A 14675-nucleotide genomic window follows, 5' to 3' on the forward strand; every position below is an offset into this window, starting at 1 on the left:
CAGTAGGGGGCAGTATGTCACATCTGCGCCTTTGCAATGGAAAGGGCGTTTTCTCAACCTGGAAATACTTGTACTGGAAGGGTCATTTCTCACATTTTCTAACATGGCGGTGAATCTGACAGAGCTTTCTCTTCCTCAGTTGGAGGGACTAAAGACTCAACTTGAGCAGGTAACACGGTGATATTGATTCTTTCTAGTCGTAGTTGAAATGTAACCTCAAACTGGGGACATTTTCTATTAGCCCAAGTGTTTGCTTGTCCCAGCCCAGCTGATTAGCTTCCTAGCTAACCAGTCATGCCATCTGAGTTACGTTCGCGGTTCCATATGTAGCTTTTTTGTCGTGCTTAATTTGAGCAGGATCCGGCATCTCTCCGTTTTGGACTTATTTGTACGTCTTACTTTTTGCAATGTAAGAATTATAATACGATCAAAGTTAATTCGAGTACGTTATTTGTTAATTATCCTGCACCAACAAAAAAACGTAATGTAAAAAAGTACAATTTCAGCTCGGGCCTAATATTCTGAGAGTTGATTCGGTTTGGGCCGGCCCGGGTTTCTGGTTTGCGCAACATTGTAACCTATGTTTGAGACCAACGCGTGGCTGTGTGAGAAGCGCGCCAGTATATCATAACTAGAGTTTGATTTTTTTTTTATATATGTATATATATCTGCACTTATGGACATGAGTTGCACTTCATTTACAGTGAAATCGGAAAGTATTCACATTACACGTTACAGCCTTATTATAAAATGGATCAAATAAAAGCTACCTCAATCTACACACAATACCCCATAATGACAATGCGAAAAAGTTTAGGGAAAAAAGAAATCTTATTTACATAGAGCATTCAGACCCTTTGCTAACTCGGGTGTATCCTATTTCCATTGATCATCCTTGAACTGTTTCTACAACTTGTTTGGAGTCCACATGTGGTATATTCAATTGATTGCAAATGATTCGGAAAGGCACACTTGTCTATATAGGGTCCCACAGTTGACGGTGCATGTTAGCGCAGAAACCAAGCCATGAGGATGAAGGAATTGTCCGTAGAGCTCCAAGACAGGATTGTGTCAAGGCACAGATCTGGTGGGAGGGTACGAAAACATTTCAACATTGAAGGTCCCCAAGAACACACTGGCCTCCATCGTTCTTAAATGGAAGAAGTTTGGAACCACCAAGACTCTTCCTAGAGCTGGCCAAACTGAGCAATCAGGGGAGAAGGGCCTTGGTCCGGGAGGTGACCTAGATCCCAATGTTCACTCATCTGGTCTGATAAAACCAAGATTGAACTCTGGCCTGGATGCCAAGTGTGACATCTGGCAGAAACCTGGAACCATCCCTACGTGAAGCATGGCGGTGGCAGCATAGTGCTGTGGGGATGTTTTTCAGCAGCAGGGATTGGGAGACTAGTCAGGATTGAGGGAAAGATGAACAGAGCAAAGTACAGAGATCCTTTATGAAAACCTGCTCCAGAGCGCTCAGGAACTTAGTCTGGAGCGAAGGTTCACCTTCCAACAGAACAACGACCCTAAGCACTCAGCCAAGACAACGCAGGGGTGGCTTCGGGACAAGTCTCTGAATGTCCTTGAGCCAGAGCCCGGACTTGAATCCGATCAAATACAGGTAAGCCAAGCTTGTAGCATCATACTTGAGTCTGTAATCGCTGCCAAAGGTGCATCAACAAAGTACTGAGTAAAGGGTCTGAATACTTATGTTAATGTTTTATTTCAGTTTTTTATATTTTTACATTTGCACACATTTCTAGAAACCTGTTTTTGCTTCGGCGTTATGGGGTATTGTGTGTAGATGAGTGGGGGGGAAAAACAATTTAACTTCTTAGGGCTGCAATCCTGTTAACGGGATCGATATGACAACAGCCGGTGAAAGTCCAGGGCGCCAAATTCAAACAGAAATCTCATAATTAAAATACCTCAAGCATACAAGTATTTCACACCATTTTAAAGATACTTCTTGTTAATCCCACCACAGTGTCCGATTTCAAAAAGGCTTTACAGCGAAAGCACCACAAACGATTATGTTAGGTCACTGCAAAATGTCAGAAAAACACCGCCATTTTCCCAGCCAAAGGCAGGAGTCGCAGAAATGGAGAGAAAATTAATCACTAACCTTTGATGATTTTCATCAGATGACACTCATAGGACTTCATGTTACACAATACATATATGTTTTGTAAGATAAAGTTCATATTTAGATCCAAAAACCTCAGTTTACATTGGCGCCATGTTCAGAAATGCCTCCGGAGAAATTCCGGAGAAATTGCAGAGAGCCACATCAAATAACATAAATATTCATCATAAATTTTAATGAAAGATACATGTTTTACATAGAATTAAAGATACACTTGTTCTTAATGCAACCGCAGTGTCAGATTTCAAAAAAGCTTTACGGCAAAAGCACAATATTCAATAATCTGAGAACAGCGTTCAGTCACAAAAGGAAGCCATACAGTTACCTGCCAAATTGTGGAGTCAACAAAAGTTATAAATAGCATTATAAATCTTCACTTACCTTTGCTGATCTTCGTCGGAATGCATTCCATGACTCCCACAAGAAATTTTCGTTTTGTTCGGTAATGTCCATTTATGTCCAAATAGCTATTTTTGTTAGCGTGTTTGGTAAACAAATCCAAAGTCAGAATGCGCGTTCACTAAAAGCAGACGAAATGTCAAGAAGTTCTGTAACAGTCAGTAGAAACATGTCAAACGATGTATTGAATCAATCTAGGATGTTTAACATAAATCTTCAATAAAGTTCCAACCGGAGAATTCCATTGTCTTCAGAAGTGCGATGGAACAGAGCTCCCTCTCATGTGAACACGCATGGTCAGGTCATGGTAGACCTTACTCATTCCCGTCTCCTTCGGCCCCACTTCACAGTAGAAGCATCAGACAAGGTTCTACAGACTGTTGACATCTAGTAGAAGCCGTAGGAAGTGCAAACTGACCCATATCCCACTGTGTATTCGATAGGCGATGAGTTGAAAACCTACAAACCTCAGATTTCCCACTTCCTGGTTGGATTTTTTTCTCAGGTTTTTGCCTGCCATATGAGTTCTGTTATACTCACAGACATCATTCAAACAGTTTTAGAAACTTCAGAGTGTTTTCTATCCAATACTAATAATACTATGCATATATTAGCAACTGGGACTGAGGAGCAGGCAGTTTACTCTGGGCACCTTTTCATCCAAGCTACTCAATACTGCCCCTGCAGCCACAAGAAGTTAATCAATTTTCGAATAAGGCTGTAACGTAACAAAATGTGGAAAATGTCAAGGGGCCTGGATACTTTGCGTATGCACTGTATTTTCTTTTGGTATCATACCCGCGCAAAGAGTCCTGGAGGAGCTGCAACACCCTTGATTAATTGAAATACATTTGCCAAGTTATAGGCTACCGCTGTGTTCAGAAATAAATAAAATAATTCAGAATAGCCTACTATACCATGAGAAGGCCTATAATTTAGCCACAAAGGATCAATAGCTTCTTTTAAAAAAATAGCCTAGTTGTGAATTGTAGCCCAATAACAAGGTATAGCCTACAGTCAGGAACGAGTGTCAAATCTGTCAGTGAAAAAAAAAACATGCATACAACAGGCCTTTCGCAGTATTTCAAATACAATCAAGGGGGAAAATGTTGGAAAGTAAATGGCTCCTGCAGAAAAGAGAAGACCATCCATGTTGTAGGCTACCAAAATATTTGATCAACTTCCAAATATTGTTTTACAAAAGAGGGAGGCTTTTGGCACCAAGGTATCGGCCATCACCAGCAAGTGAGCTGCGCATCATTGGGCGAGTCAGTGAAACTGGAAAGCATTTTAGGACTAATTTCCTCCTTACATCGTAGCCTACAATATGTCTCCACACACCTAGACCAAGGCTATTGATGGATTCAAGACACGGTAGTTTTTATTGATCTCATTTTGTCAGTGTCAAAGTAGCCTGCCATTTCAATTATTTGTGTGGTATTAAAAAAGATTATACCAAAGTCTCCAGTCATGTAAAATTACGTAGAATTGCTTGAAATGTGTCTATAAAAAAGCTAGATTTTTCCTGGACCCTAGCCTACTTAAAATGTTCCCAATGTGTTTAAACTCTGTAAGTGCCTGTGCTCTATGCCACTACGCAAATGCGATGATATGCATGCAATGCTTTATTATAAAGGTCTTATTTTTTTTGTGCGTTCCGGTACCTCAGAACTCCCCCAGGTCACCCCCCTCTCTCGCTCACTTTTTGTTCCGGTACGTCCCGATTTACAAATTAAGCACTGCCTACTAGCAAATACTAGCCTGCCTTTCCATTGGTTTTATGTAGGGCCTGCCACATTTTACGAGAAGTGTTCATAATGTAAATAAGTTGTCTCCATTTATTGCCAGCATGCTTGCTACTCTGGTAGCCAGTTTGCAACACAACGCTTGCTAATAATCATGTTTTGGAACGCTGTCAACTAGTGTCCATTCATTAGGAAACAAACTTAGCATGATCTCAGCTTCCACATTTTGGTCGTTTATTTCAGGCCAGTATTCTTATAAGCATTCAATGCAATATATTTGGGCCAGGCATACTTAGTTCATCAATGGTCATTAACGAAATTACTGCAAAGAATATGTCTGGTGTCTGTCTGATAGGTTGGATCATCAACTGGTTCTTCCATGTTTTTCAGGAGACCGAGTTTTTGACCTCCTCTATAGGTCAGCTCAAAGTTGTCCAGACGAAATATGTAGAAGCTAAGGACAGTTTAAGTGTCCTCAACAAAAACAATGCAGGTGAGCTGCTCAAACTACCTTGGTTTGTAATGGACTTTTTTTGTACCTTTATATGCATTGTATGCTTTTGTTTTGTATGGAAGCTTTTACAGATACAAAAATAAATTGATTTAAATTATCTTTGCAGATCTCACGCCACATTAGTGTTTGAAAGTATGATACACTTAAATTAACTTACATTTTACCTTTATTTTTTCCGTTCCTCCTTTTAGGAAAAGAATTGCTGGTGCCCCTCACAAGCTCTGTATCCTTATGTTACTGATCAGAGATGCCAAAAAACAAGGGTTTCATTGGACTTTTTCATTACTCTACAAACATACCAGGAAACACATTCTCACATTCAACATAATTGATGACTAATTTGGTTGATTGACAGTGCATTGTTAAATACAGTATTTAATGTAAATGGGACCACAGCACCTTCTCTGCCATTAAATTGTTGCAACCTTAACCCAGTGTTTCTTAATCCTAGTCCTGGGGACCTGAATGTGGTGCATATTTTAGTTTTTTCTTTAACACTACACACCTGATTCAAATAAAAATCTTATTATCAAGTCATTGCTACTGGGTCTGAGTGGAATCAGGTGTATATTGTATCATTTGCAACCCTTTGGTTCCCCAGGACCGGGATTAAGAAACTGCACTTAACCCACTACCTAGTCCCGCTGTGGCGATGCTTTCCATTAACTGTAAAGCATAGCCCGATACATTTACATAGAAAAAAAACTAGAAATCCCTTGTCTGTCACAAATGTTGAATAAAATTATATTTGAACTTACTCTGCCGACTGTCCGTGGGGTTGATCCTTCAGTGGGCTGAAATGTTTGTCAAAATATCCACAGGAAAATATTATTAAACAGACTTCAAAACGTGGGTCTCTGTGTGTGGCAATCAAGATTTGTTTGCTCGTGATCGTGACCTAAAGCACGTGCACAAGACGAAAGTACATACATGCGATGCATGCAAGCTAACCGAAGTCTTGCAGGTGTTTACATGGTTTTGCTCATGTGCCAGGTGATGGATATTTTAACGGCAGTACCAGCACTCTAAAAAGTTGGGTAACTAATACTTTCCTGTGAAAATTGTATACAATTTGGACCAACTGAAACCAACCACACAGACAACCGGTAGAGTAAGTTCAAATGTAATTTTATTTAACATTCTGGCTTGTAAAGAACTTTAACTGTATACCATGAGTTGGTATCACCGTCTGAATTTTCTTAGGAAACCCAATACCAAACGACCTCGTCAAGATGTTTGGGACCTCTTGGTGTAACAGTTAAGGTGTTGACTTGACAGTCGCTGGAACCAGGTCCCGTTCGTGGCTACGCTCCGAATTCACTACATTTGTGTCAAGTGGGATGGTGCCTGTGAGGCCATTGGGGAGACGTGTATACATGAGGGACTTGGTATAGAGAAGCGTGTGGACATGCTCTCCTGAAGTTTGGGGGTAGTGTAGCGACCTTAACCCAACACTTAATGACCTCGTCAAGAGGTTTTGATTTCTTGGCATAGCTGTTAAGGTGTTGGCTTGACAGTTTCTGGACCAGTGTTCGAGTCTCTACCCCCAGAATTCGCTATAATATCTTCAGTATGCTTTAATTTAATAGTATTGTTGTTGAAGTTTCCTGTTGTGTTCTTTAACATCACTTGCTATTAGATGTACGTCCCTGGAACACTTAATGACGTGGAACATGTCTTAGTGGATGTGGGGACAGGATACTACGTTGAAAAGGTGGGCAGAAAAGTAATTGATAACAAATTGATAATATCCTTCATTGTACAGTCGACTCATGATTTGCACTTTGGGTATGTATTCTGTTTATAGTTTTCCAGTCCCAATTCAATTTTGTTCCATTTAATTGCTCTGTCTGGGCAAGGTTATCTTCCAACTTAGTGTACGCTGACATCTCCCAACCCTTTGCATTTATCAGGGTTGTGTTCATGAAGGCACACTGTAGCAATGGAAAATGAAAACAAGAATTTCTTATTGGGCAAATTCTGAATGATACTACCTAAAGTTTCGCTCTGTTTTGTACTGTTTTTTTCTCTCTCAGTTTTCGCACGTACTGAACACAACCCATTAGTCAGTCGACTATTTGATTAAACACTTCTGTTCCATATACAGTAGATTCAGTGGTGGGAAAAGTACTCAATTGTCATAAAAGTATTGGGTTTTAAATATATTTAAGTATCAAAAGTAAATATAATGGATAAAATATACTTAAGTATTAAAAGTATAAATAATTTCAAATTCCTTATATTAAGCAAACCAGACGGCACAAAATTTACGGATAGTCAGGGGCACACCAACACTTAGACATAATCTTTTTAATGACGCATTTGTGTTAAGCGAGTCTGCTAGATCAGAGGCAGTAGGGATGACCAGGGATGTTATCTTGATAAGTGTGTGAATTGGATCCTTGTCCTGCTAAGCATTCAAAATATAATGAGTACTTTTGAGTGTCATGGAAAATGTGTGGAGTATAAAGTACATTATTTTCTTTAGGAATGTAGTGAAGTAAAAGTTGTCAAATTGTAAAGTACAGATGCCAAAAAACCTACTTAAGTAGTATTTTTACTTAAGTACTTAACACCACTAAGTACATTTTAATTGCATGTTAGTACAAATATTTGGAAATCTGAAATATACTGAAATATCTCTGCAGAATGTCAATGATACAAAGGAGTTTTTCAAGCGCAAAATAGACTTCCTCACCAAGCAGATAGAGAAGATTCAGCCGGCTCTGCAGGATAAATATGGCATGAAACAAGGTAACACACACAAGTTTGTATTATATTAAGTATTTATGTTAAATGCAATAAAACCGCTTGTATAGTTTATGTTGGTAATTCCTTCCTGTCTTTGTTCTGTTTTCTAGCTGTGATTGAGGTGATGAACATTAAGATCCAACAGCTTCAGAGTCAACAGGCGTCACAGTCAGGGACCACCAAAGCCTAACCAGTTGAAGATGGGGCTTACACCAGTCTGCTTTGGTTCTTCATGATTGGGGGGGTTGAGTTACTGAAAACAAATTCTGCATGAACTGTTAATGGGTTGAGCCGAGATAAAACTGGGCGAAAGACAAAAATGTACTCTATAACGCAGAACCTAAATTTGTGCCAACACTACAATGGTGAAAGGCAGCCAATGTTAATGTTGTAACAAACTCCTGGAAAATTTGAGTCTTTATTTTGATTCAGTTTATGTTCATTAGCCGGGTTGCTTAATATAACTGAAATGTAGGTATTTATTTGTGTACCTTATGTTCTGTGTAGTGTTTTTTGATGCTTGTGTTGCTATAACAATAGTGCATTTGAATAATAAAATAGGCTCCCTGGTAATTTTCTCAGATTATAATTTCTGATGACATGAAGTCTGCAACAGATGTTTTGAATGGAGAAGAATATTTGTGCCCTCTTATATTACACATGTGTCTTTCAGATTTTGCTCAGTGGCTGGTTTACTGAAACCGTGCTTAATTTGCAACGCATGAGATTTTTTTGAACATTTATTATAAAGCATTGAATGCATATCATCGCATTTGCGTTGTGTCATAGAGCAGTAGAGTAGAGGCACTTACAGAAGTTGCGAAAATTGTAGCCTAGGGTCCGGGAAAAATCTTGGCTTTTATAAACTAATTTCATGCAATTCTACATCATTTTACACGAATGAAGATTTGTGTAAAAAAAAAATAATACCACACAAATAATTAAAATGGCAGGCTACTTTGACACTGAGAATCTGAGATCAATAAAAACGACATTGTCTTGAATCCGGCAATAGCCTTGGTGTGTGGAGACATATTGTAGACTACGATGTAAGGAGGAAATTATAGTCCTAAAAATGATTTCCAGTTTCATTGACTCGCACAAGGATGCGCAGCTCACCCGCTGATGATGGCCGATAGGCATTTGGCACCAAGGTATCTCTTTTGTAAAACAATATTTGCAAGTTGATCAAATATTTTGGTAGCCTATAGCATAATCATCTCTTCAGCATGAGCCATTTACTTTTCAACCTGTGTTTTCTCGATTGTATTTGAAAAATTGTGAAAGCCTGTTTTGTCTGCATGCAGATTTTCACTGACAGATTTGTATCAATTATAGGCCTTCGCATGGTGTAATGTGATATTCTGAATGATTTAATTTATTTCTGAACAGACAGCAGTAATTCTATAACTTTGGGAAATGTATTTCAATTTACCATGGGTGCTGCAGCTCCTCCAGAACCCTTCGAGTGGCTATGCATCGCTGGAGAGATGAGAGTTGCAGGCTCATGTCGATCAGAGCGGGTAGAGACATGTTTTATGATATCTCTCATTCTACTGTGAGAGATACTGGCGCGCTTCTCGCACAGCCACCACCAAGCATTGGTCTCAAACAAAGGTTACAATGTTGCGCTAACCATAAACCCGGCCCGGCCCAACCCGAATCAGCTTTTAGAATATCAGGACCGGGCTGAAAATCTACTTTTTCACATTACGTTTTTTTTGTGGGGGCAGGAGATTTAACGAGGAAGCAACTCGAATTAACTTTGATCGCTTTTATTATAATTTTTACATTGCAAAAAGTTACAATTATTTTTCATGCCTCGAGAGGTACCGGATAGGGGGTGTAATTTAACAATAGGTTCTAGAACAAAACAGTCCAAAAACAGGTGCTGGATCCAGTTCCGGCATGATCCTGCTCAAATTAAGCAGTATACACCTCAGTGGGGGTCCCATGCAGCTGGAGGTTTTGGCACACCATGGGATTGTTGTATGGTCGTTTTTTTAAATGCATTTCATTTTAGGATTTGAGCAAATAGTAAAGATACGTTTCATGTTCCAGCAGTGTACTGTAAAATGGAACCTGGTGCGCGTTCTGCAAGACGCACCGTTTTAGAACGTTCAGATGGAAAGAGGCTATGTAGAACAAACATGCCTCTGACGTCGAATAATAACGAATCACATTCGGCTCTGTTCGTTTGTTTTATCTGAAACTTTTCGTAACTGAACATTGCCCTGGAAGCGGAAGTGTGTGGTCCACGTGGTGCTGTTTTTGAGTTCATTCATTTCTGGCATGAACAATGGAGCAATGAAAAATAATATAAATCAAGATTAGAAGTTAAAAACCTAGTCTAACCTAAATCAGGTAGCTAGTTTATTAGTCCGTGTTTTCTTGACTATACATTTATTGTATAAAATATCAAATCATTTGCATTACAAACACTTAGCTACGCTAGCTTGAGTGAATCGACTCAGAGTTGCCTGGATGAAAAGTACAGTAAATACCAATATGATCAAGGAAAACAGATGGAACATACCCCCAAATGCCCCTGCGTGCATGGAGAAGCATTTGGACTCGGTGCAGTACAGGGCAGGTAAGCAAAGTCACAGCTAGTGAGTGATGCCTGCCTTGTGTGATAACGTAGTTCCAGACACCTGGCATATAGAAAGAGCTAGCTAGATACCGTAGCACGTGGTGGTGTCGCGGGAATACTGTTGTATAAACCAGATATTAGATAGCTTATCACATACGTCTGAGTATATATGGAGCTTGCATCATTAACAGCAAAAATTACTGTGCCCCTGGCCCTAGCCTGATAAGATAGCTAGCTGCTAAAACGAACTTGTCACTTCGAAGAGATGTTGCCCGTGTCCTTTAGCTAGCTATCTAGCTAGCCACCTAAAGTATAATCTAACAATTGGAGCTAGCTATGCGTTGATTGTAAAATTACCTGTCAAAAGACACACCATGGTGTTAAGCAAGTTAGAATGGTAGATTCCCTAAAAAGAGAAGAGCAAGCTAGTCACCTAGCTAGATAACTTGGCTACAACTGTCAATTAAGACGTCACTGGCTTCCAGGATACAGGCCGTGTTTCTGCAGGGACTCAAAAAATTTATTTTCTGGGACCCAATCATATGGCACTTTAGCACAAGACCTCAGATGATTCAGCTATTGACATTTCTCTATTTTCTTCCCCTAGATGGCACCCTGTTGCTGGGGGCCTCCAGTCTGACGGGCAGGTGCTGGCTTGGCTCCATCTGGGTCTACAGTGACCCCAAGCAGTCTCCCAACGAGGGCTTCTGCAAGGCTGGTGTGCAGACAGAGGCTGGGGTCACAGAGGCAAAGTGGGCTTCAGAGAGGGGCGTCCTAGTTGCATCTGACTCTGGTAAGTAGGAATGACCGTTATCGTTACTCATGTATATAATATTCAGCTGTAAATACGGCTGTTCAACCACAGAGGGAAATATCTGTTAAAGCACAATGATTACATTTAATTCAGGCCACATTATCACTTAGATTACTTGGTATACAACAGTGTGGGTGCAATGGGGTTTGACTGGTGTCTTGGTGTTGTAGGTGCTATTGAGCTGTGGGAGCTAGCGGAGGATGAGAGTCTGCTGGTGAATCGGTTCACTAAACTCGAACATGATCACATCGTCACCAGCGTGAGCCCTGCTGGGTCAAACCACGCCGTCAGCGGCAGTATGGACTGCCGGTCAGTGGGGGGCATTCTCTGATTGTGTTTGTGTGTGTCACGCACATCTTGTATTTTGGATTTGATGACATAACATACCCTAGGTCCTCAGTGTGACCAGCCTGGCTGTGAGTCTGTTTTAACAGCTGCAGGTTATGGAGTGTTTTGCAGCCTAGTATACATTTCTTAGTAAAGATTTAATATAATTTTGTATGCTGTGAACGGCCTATGTCTTGCTCAGTTCTTTCTCTTTTCTACATGCTGCAGAATCAAAGTCTGGGACCTTAGTCAGGGGGAAGTGGTCAGCACGTATAACGGTAAGGAAACTCTATATCGCTATCTTGAGCTGCACAGTGACTCCACTCTTAAAGTGTCAGTTGCAGTGTTTCTCATGTTTTATATAGCCTGTCTAGTTAATTGTTAGTGCAAACAATTGCAGAAGGTTTTGTAACTAAAACAAGTTTCTATTGGACAAATTGAGGTAGCTCCCTAGGTTCTGTTTTAAGAAACGTTTTGCTCCAGAATCGGTATAATTCATACATTCCTGATCTGTCTCATGTTCCACAGCTCACTCTAAGCCAGTCACTTGTGTGTCCTGCAATCCATCCGATGACTCCCTCTTCCTCTCATGTGGCCAGGTAAGAGCCAAGACTGATTGGAGGGTTGTCTGTTTTAATCACTTGTTCAGATTGGAATGTGTGGCTTGTATATTGTGTGCTGTGCTATATGAAGCTAGATACAGTAGTAGGTTGTAACTTACTGTACAAAGGAGAACCTTGTAACAGTATGAAACTGTTAGTACACAGTCTCTCATTTCTCCATTCCCCTTCCCTCAGGATGGCCGTCTGTTGCTTTGGGACAGGAGGAAACCCACCAAACCAGCTTCTAGATTAGGTGAGTAGAACCGGTCTGAACTGCACAGCCAGCGAGGCAGAAGGGTTTTTCTGAGCCAAGATGCATGGACTTTTCAGTTGCTAATTGATTGACACCTGTGATGTTAATCTTGGATTGTCAGTGGGTCTTGTAGTTTTTCAGTATTGGCTAAGGAGTGTTGTTTTTAAGGCTGCCTTTGATTCTGTTGTTGAAGTGTACGTCCACGAGTAAAGCAATATTATACAATTAAATTCTGATATCCGCATGTCAGGTCACTGCAGTAGAAACTCATTAACATGTCCTTGATAATCAATGAGGCTTGTTTCTATATTTCCTAAGAAACTTTTCCAGCAATCCTAGTCATTTTAATAAAGCTGTGTTAAGACAATAATTGTGTACATTTTGTAAACATCCACACCTAAAACGTTTACTGACTTCTGCAGCACACCAAAGTACCCATTCACTCTGTTCAAAGTACACATGCATTGCATGTGAATAGTCTATTTTTGAAAGCATGTACATAGTCAGGTGTGGACAACCATGTTGTTCAGTCAGTGCATGTTGCTCTGCTAGGTGCTTTCCCAGCTAACTTTGGAGATTTGATCTTGTCTCAGAGGTAGAGCCCAGCTGTTGCCCTACCTCAGTGGCCTGGCATCCCCACCACAGTACCACAATTGCCTACGGTAAGGACTAGCACTACATTTACCGTAATGCATAGTGGTCCAACCACGTCATTGTTCTAAAAGATCAATCTTCCAGGCTTCAATGATCGATATTTGTTGATGATTGTGTTGGGTCAGGTGACGAGCTAGGACGCGTGACTCTGAAAGACTTTCAGGGCACAGAGCCTGCCCAGACGCAGAGCACCCACAGCCGTAGGGTCTCCAGCCTAGCCTTCTCCTCACACAGGTAAGCACCTGCTCACCTCACACACATCTATAACAGTAAGTGGTTTGTCAGACTGAGCTAACACAATGATCTCTTACCTTCCACCACAGTGCCCCCTTGCTAGCCTCCATCAGTGATGACTGCTCCGTTGCTGTGATGAACTCGGAGCTTAAGGAAACGTGAGTCTCAATATCTATGGGCTTTTGTTCACAATCTCCCTAGCTGATCCTTTTGGCTTGTCAACTCAGTCCTATTAAATAAAATAGTCCATCATTCACCACTTAATAAGGTGGCTCTGCTTTTCCTGTCCAGGTTGAGAGACAGGAGGCACCAAGACTTTGTTCGGGGTGTCTGCTGGGCCCCTGGTGGTTCTGACACACTGACCACCGTGGGCTGGGACCACCAGGTCCTCCACCACATCACGGGACAGGATGGACCCGCCACTGGTGACTCCACGTCCCCACCGTAGACCCACCACCCAGCCTGGGTCAGGGGATAGGGGAAAGGTGGTTGTGGAAGTATGGGGTTTTGTTGGAGGGGGGGAGGATTTAATGGGTTGGCATGAGGGTAGAAGTTGTCAATACCCACCACACTGGAACAGAGAACAGGGCAGTGTACTGATGGTTTCCCCCAATGCTAGTCTCAAAGTACCCATGTTCATGCAGGTTTTCTTTCCAACAGATTTATAAATCAATTCTGTGTTAAGGTAGAGTCAGCAATGTACCAAGTCAATCAGGACGTTTTCTGCCACCAACTAAGAGTAAAGCTAAACATTTCAGCTTTTTTCGTCCTGCAGCTATCACGTTGAGGCAGCACATGCACATTTGTCTTGTGGCAGCAAAGTCTTGCGCTGCAGACTTGTGGTTCATCCTGTTGCTCGTAGCGATGTCATATGCTGAGTCTCAGTTCTAGGTGTATTAGCCACTTGTAGGACATTACCTGTGGTGTACAGTTGTTTGTTCTTGGGGAAATTAACTAAGAGATGGATTGGGGTAGTTATCATGTGGGTTACTTGAAGACTTGGGTTTGGGAATGCTGCCAAAGGAAATGGGAATCTTTAATCTAACGAACTCATCTGATCACGTTTATAGTCCAACCCCATGTAACCTTTGTTTACCCACCTAGGGTGCTGTATTACGTGGCATGTAAACCAGTCTGAGAAGTGTGAGCCACTGGCTCTTTGGATAACAAGATTGTGGGTGAATTGGATTTACTAGTCAATTATACTGTGGCGCATTCTGATATAACACTGGTCTGGAGTAACCTGGTTCAAGTTGTGACCACACAATCAATGGCATGAGCAATTTGTTTTCCAAATGAATGAAGAATTTATGTACATTTGAAAAGTCTGGAAATCTTCACTGCAGGGCTTGTTTGTACCAGTGCTTCCATTCCATATTCTCCCTCGTCCTTGGCAGTTTCTTTTGTTTAATGTTCTCATTTCTCTCACGTGTACCAGAAACAGAAAGCACTGTCCTTAACGGTTTTCGTCCACACAAAGGCGTTCCTTGGATTGTATGTACAGTACATGTCTGGTGGTACTTTTTGGAAGTCGGAGGAGTACAACTTAACTGACATAATCAACTTTTTCCATTCTTCAATAAAGTTTGTGTCTGAATACTGTATATTCACGAGTTGATTTTGCTTTTCCAAACACATGA

At 41.0% G+C, this 14675-nt stretch overlaps 2 protein-coding genes across 2 annotated transcripts; both read left to right on the forward strand.

The window, feature by feature from the left end:
• The first annotated feature begins 60 nt into the window (after nucleotides 1-60).
• pfdn5 (prefoldin 5) lies at nucleotides 61-8570 on the forward strand. The gene is made up of 6 exons (XM_055915727.1): nucleotides 61-169; nucleotides 4684-4786; nucleotides 4999-5030; nucleotides 6447-6521; nucleotides 7456-7561; nucleotides 7669-8570. The coding sequence occupies exons 1-6, from the start codon at nucleotides 104-106 to the stop codon at nucleotides 7746-7748; spliced, it is 462 nt and encodes a 153-aa protein (XP_055771702.1). The 5' UTR covers nucleotides 61-103; the 3' UTR covers nucleotides 7749-8570.
• Nucleotides 8571-9736: 1166 nt separating this feature from the next.
• Nucleotides 9737-14639, forward strand: LOC129848550 (methylosome protein 50-like). The gene is made up of 10 exons (XM_055915719.1): nucleotides 9737-10151; nucleotides 10759-10944; nucleotides 11136-11274; nucleotides 11521-11570; nucleotides 11821-11891; nucleotides 12090-12147; nucleotides 12741-12809; nucleotides 12927-13035; nucleotides 13125-13193; nucleotides 13327-14639. The coding sequence occupies exons 1-10, from the start codon at nucleotides 10043-10045 to the stop codon at nucleotides 13481-13483; spliced, it is 1017 nt and encodes a 338-aa protein (XP_055771694.1). The 5' UTR covers nucleotides 9737-10042; the 3' UTR covers nucleotides 13484-14639.
• Nucleotides 14640-14675: the final 36 nt, after the last annotated feature.

Source organism: Salvelinus fontinalis, chromosome 3, assembly GCF_029448725.1.
Source record: "Salvelinus fontinalis isolate EN_2023a chromosome 3, ASM2944872v1, whole genome shotgun sequence".
NCBI lineage: Eukaryota > Metazoa > Chordata > Actinopteri > Salmoniformes > Salmonidae > Salvelinus > Salvelinus fontinalis.

What these genes read in the sequence shown, in the direction of transcription:
- pfdn5 (XM_055915727.1), top strand. Translation starts at nt 104, where the DNA reads ATGGCGGTGAATCTGACAGAGCTTTCTCTTCCTCAGTTGGAGGGACTA. An exon ending in CAGGATACTACGTTGAAAAG is followed by an intron (nt 6,522 to 7,455) that starts GTGGGCAGAAAA and finishes ATATCTCTGCAG; the next exon opens with AATGTCAATGATACAAAGGA. An exon ending in TAAATATGGCATGAAACAAG is followed by an intron (nt 7,562 to 7,668) that starts GTAACACACACA and finishes TCTGTTTTCTAG; the next exon opens with CTGTGATTGAGGTGATGAAC.
- LOC129848550 (XM_055915719.1), top strand. Translation starts at nt 10,043, where the DNA reads ATGAAAAGTACAGTAAATACCAATATGATCAAGGAAAACAGATGGAAC. An exon ending in CAAACCAGCTTCTAGATTAG is followed by an intron (nt 12,148 to 12,740) that starts GTGAGTAGAACC and finishes ATCTTGTCTCAG; the next exon opens with AGGTAGAGCCCAGCTGTTGC. An exon ending in AACTCGGAGCTTAAGGAAAC is followed by an intron (nt 13,194 to 13,326) that starts GTGAGTCTCAAT and finishes TTTCCTGTCCAG; the next exon opens with GTTGAGAGACAGGAGGCACC.